The following is a 4,805-nucleotide window of genomic DNA, read 5'->3' on the forward strand; positions in this document are numbered from 1 at the left end:
AAGGAGGAGGCTGCAATGCTTGGTAAGAAATGTACGCATTATCCTGCCCATGTAATTGTAACCCCTCTGTACAGTATGTTCACAAATAAAATTAAATTAAATTAAAAAAAAAAAGAGTTCCAATCCTAATCAGTGGGATTAAAAGCATATCAGTGAGGCCTTCCAAGGCCAGGAGAAATGATTTATACTTTCAACAACCTATTTTTCAGTTAGAGCTAGATAAAGACAAAATAAAACAGGTAGGTAAAAAAAGCCAAACAACTACTCTCAAATGGAAAATATACCTTCACTCAGAGTTCTTAAATATCTATTATGTCCACATTTGTTTTGTTGTTTTATGCCACTAATGGATCTCCAACTCGGCGCCTCATGCTTCTGCTTAGCTTTTTTGTTCCAGACTGGCACTCTAACACTTAAGCCACACTTCTATTTCTGGCCTTTTTTTCTGGTTAATTGGAGATAAAAGTTTTTCAGATTTGTCTGCTCAGATTGGCTTTAAACTTTGATCTTCAGATCTCAACAACCTTAGTGGCTAGGATTACAGGCATGAGCCAAGGATTACAGGCAAGAGCCACTGTTAACCAGTTATATTATTTTTAAAGATGACTTCAGACTTTCATATTTCCTATAAGCAAATAAAAATCAATACAACCCCCAAAGTTTAAAAAAAGGATTTCTCTACCATTCTGTGTCCACAATGCATGCAATTAATTTCACATTGATCTTTGTAGAGAGAACCACAGTAGTTCCTAGGATTAACACATGTCAGGGCAGGATAAAGGAACTCAGCTATAATGGTTCTCTGGGTCAGGGAGAGTCTTGTTGGATTTAAAATATAGCAATCTCCTCCAGTAGTTTACAGTCCTCTAAAGAAGCTCAATAAACAAATATAGCCAGAATGAGGCACTTTTCTGCAGGAGTTACTATGTAATACAAATTACACATAAGGGGGCATTGTCACAGTGTGGAGATGGCTACAAAGCTAGACATTATCAAGACTTCTAGATCAATTGATTAATCTTACTTTTTTTTTTTTTTTTGGTTGTTGGTGGGGCTTGAACTCTGGACCTGGGCGTTGTTCCTGTGCTCTTCAGCTCAAGGTGAGTGCTTTACCACTTGAGCTACAAAGTCACTTCCGGTTTTCTGGTGGTTAAATGGAGATAAGAGTCTCATGGACTTTCCTGCTTGGCTGGCTTTGAACCACGATCCTCAGAACTTAGTCTCCTGAGTAGCTAGGATTACAGGCTTGAGCCATTGGTTGGCAGTGGCCTTTTTAAAATGAATATAAAATTATAAGTATATATGATCATTCTGGTCTCATGCCACCTGAAGATGCTTCTTGATCATTCCAGATGAGGCCTCCAAATATTTTTAAGTTATTTTACTGCCAATAGTACCCATTTATTATTTATTTTGTAACAAACAGTAAAATAGTGCAGCTGTTGAGCTACATGTATTGAGACCTGTTTATGTTGTACTTTAAGTCTTTATTGTATGCACTCTATAATAATTTGTTCCTGTGAATGAGTGAAACCTCAGGCTTGGCTGACCTGCAGTTAAAGCCTTTGAAAATGGCAGTAGATTAAAAAAAAATGGTAGTGGACAGACCCTTCCTTTATGCTTGGCAGGGAAATGTCATTAAGTAGCCCATATTTGGTAACAGGACAGACTACCGTTATGTTAGTTCTTACTGTCTGGACACTGTATGATTACTCTGAGAACATGCTAGCTTCAAGGATCACTGTAACTGAAGCCATTATACCTTGCCAGGAGGCCTTGTCCTAGTTACAAGCATTCTAGAAAACCTGTACCGGCTTTTGAAGGCAGCATCCCAGGCAACACATGCTTGGGTGAAATTTGGATGACCCTGCATCTCATTTAAGAAGGGAGAGGGAGCACTTCCTCAGTAATTTGGCAAGAAGCTAGCAATTGGTGTAATACAGGATTTTTGATGGGTCTTTATGTAAGACCTGTGTTTGGTAGAACTGGAAGCTATTCTGTGATTGGTAAAACTACAATCCTCCATTTGTGTGCCACATCTCCCCTCCTCTTGCCTACATAACCAAGTTGTTTAGCTCGCTTTTCTAGTCAGCCCAGAGACAGTCTCCTGTGCTACTTTCTAGTATTGCAATTTTGAGCCCAATGAAAGTGTTTTCCCAAGTGGTACTTTGTTAGTGATTTTTCTCATAGCTAGAGTGGGGCGAACTGATTAACATGAAAAAAGCTGACTGCTGTTATCATTTGCTGCTACTCAGAACTAATCATTTCATTATCTGGTGAATGCTGAGCCCCTGGTAGTTGGAACCCAGGGCAGTAAGCTCTAGTTTGCAGGAATTTGGAGATATAGGCCTCTGAGTCTGTCAGCTCTGCCTATAAACCTTTGCCACTTAAGGGTCCCGGCCTATCAATACTAGTGTGATTGCCATGTGATTACTGCAGTTTATAGGAAACACTATCATTAATCTTTCACTTCTTTCTTTACCTGCCTATTGAAATCCTCTTCATTCTCCATCCACATGTACTCTGCAAATGGGTTTTCCTTCTCCTCATGCCCATTTAACCCTTGGTCTTCTTTGGATTTTACACTGGGTGATGTACTTGCCACACTGGATCCATTCATTATGGAAGAATCTGAACAGGAACAGAAGGGGGAAAATGAATATAAAAATCAAAGAAATGTAAGTCTAGAACATCTATATTCTTTCAAGAGTTTCTTTAGCTGTAAGCCAGATTTTTTAACTTAATAAACAGAAACATAGTTGTTCTTCAAGAATTAAAGAGAGAAAAAATGTTTAGGCCTAGTTCTTCTAGACAAGTACTATAAGCTAGGGTTAGAGGTAGGAGTTTTCCAATGACAAATTCCTAAAGATCCTAGAATCTAATCTAATCTAATCCTTAACTTTTGTTTTTTTGAGAGTGGTACTGAGGTTTGAACTCAGAGCATGCACTCTACCACTTGAGCTACATCCTTAGTCTTTAATTTTTAATAGAGAAAATGCTTTTTTTTGGGTACTATGATTTGAACTCAAGGCCTTATGCTTGCTTAGTTTCCTTGCTGGTGCTCTACTACTTGCATGATGCCTTCACCTCTGCTTTTTTCTGGTTATTTTGGAGATGGAGTCTCACAAACTTTTCTGCCTTGACTGGCCTCAAACCACAATCCTCTGAATCTCAGCCTCCTGAGTATTTAGGATAAGTCATGGACTATTAGAGTCCAGCAAAAATGTATTTTTAGAAAACACTGTAAGAAGCCAGTTGCTGCTGGCTCCTGCCTGTAAGCTTAGTTATTCAGGAGGCTGAGATATGAGGATTGAAGTTCAAAGCCAGCTTAGGGAGGAAAATCTATGAGACCCTTACCTCCAATTAACCACCAGAAAACCAGCATGGTCCTGTAGCTCTAAGTGGTAGAGCACTAGTCCTGTGCAGAATAAATGAGGTCAAGGACAACAGTCAGGCCCTGAGTTCAAGTCCCCTGACTGGCAAAAAAATAAAATAAAATAAACATCGTTAAGAACCTGCTCTTTATTCGGATTCTGAAGCCTTATAGTTCTTTAATATGTAAATTTCAAAATAGTTCCTGTTCGCTATATTAATAACAAGGAGAAAAAATTCACTGTTCAATTATATGGAGTTAAGAGCAACTAACAATGTGATGCATATAACCTCCAGGCACAGCTATGTACTTGTCGATACATACATACACAAACATTGCCAAGGTACCCATTCTCAATAACAACAGGTTCTATGATATTGTACCATTTGTTTTTTCTTGTCCTTCCTCTCTTTCTCCCATCCCCCTTTCTCTAATTTTGGTAGTACTAGAATTTGAACTTGCACTTACTAGGCTGGTACTCTACCACTTGAGGCAGACCTCTAGTTTTTTTTCTTCCCCTCGTTTCTATGATAATATAGCAATACTGTTCTTTGTAGGTATGACTGATGTTTCTATATGATAGTTTGGCTGAACAGCTTCTGTTTATCTTTTTAAATTTCCTTAGAAAATCTCCTAGAAAAAAAAACTGCTGGATAGAACACTGAGGATTAGGTTTACTTGTTGCCACACTCCTACAAGAATTTAAATTCCCATTGGTAGTGTGTAAGGGCCAGTTTTCCCAAATTCATGTTATTTTTTAAGCCATTCCTAGTCTCCTAAGAGAAAAACCTGGATTGTTCTGTTATCAGTTTTCTGATTTTTGGTGAGGCTCAATATTTTCATATTTTTTGGCCATTTTTTCTACTGAGGTGTATACTTTTATGTATGTGTGTGTGTGTGTGTGTGTGTTCCTTTTCCTTACTGTTTATAAGAAGTTTTATTGCATTTGTCCCAGTTTTTAAACAATTATAAAATGAGCTATAAATTAAAATATAACTAAAATATATGCCCAGCTTGAATATAATGTAAGGATAGGGGTACAAAGCTAGCCCAGGCAGAAGCCAGAAGCAGAGCTATGGCTCAAGTGGTAGAGCACTAGCACTGAGCTGAAAAAGCCCAAGGATAGTACTCAGCCCTTGAGTTCAAGCCAGGCCTGAGAAAAAAATTATTATGTTGCCTTAATCCCCTCTAGCCTTATTTATTTATTTATTTTTATAGCTCTTTATATCTGTCTGTCTGTCTGTAGCTTTTAAAGGTGAACACAGAGCTGGATTTGTAACTCAGTGGCTCAGAGTTTGCCTACTGTGCAAAGTTCTGAGATCAAAGACAGCATGACAGGGGCTGGGAAGGTGGCTCAGTGGTAGAGCGCTTGCCTTGCATGCCTGAGGCCCTGGGTTCGATTCCCCAGCACCACATAAGCAAAAAGAAAAAA

The 4,805-nt window shown here is 38.5% G+C and overlaps 1 protein-coding gene across 1 annotated transcript in view; it reads right to left on the reverse strand.

Annotated features, from left to right (window-relative positions):
- Paip2b (poly(A) binding protein interacting protein 2B) overlaps window positions 1-4,805 on the reverse strand; it is a 30,678-nt gene that overhangs the window by 10,665 nt on the left and 15,208 nt on the right. The window contains exon 3 of the mRNA XM_013022557.1: window positions 2,483-2,631. Coding sequence (XP_012878011.1) covers window positions 2,483-2,620 — 138 coding nt within the window. The 5' untranslated portion in view covers window positions 2,621-2,631. The remainder of the gene's footprint in view (window positions 1-2,482; window positions 2,632-4,805) is intronic.

This window comes from Dipodomys ordii, unplaced genomic scaffold (assembly GCF_000151885.1).
Source record: "Dipodomys ordii isolate 6190 unplaced genomic scaffold, Dord_2.0 Scaffold63, whole genome shotgun sequence".
NCBI classification, from domain to species: Eukaryota; Metazoa; Chordata; class Mammalia; order Rodentia; family Heteromyidae; genus Dipodomys; species Dipodomys ordii.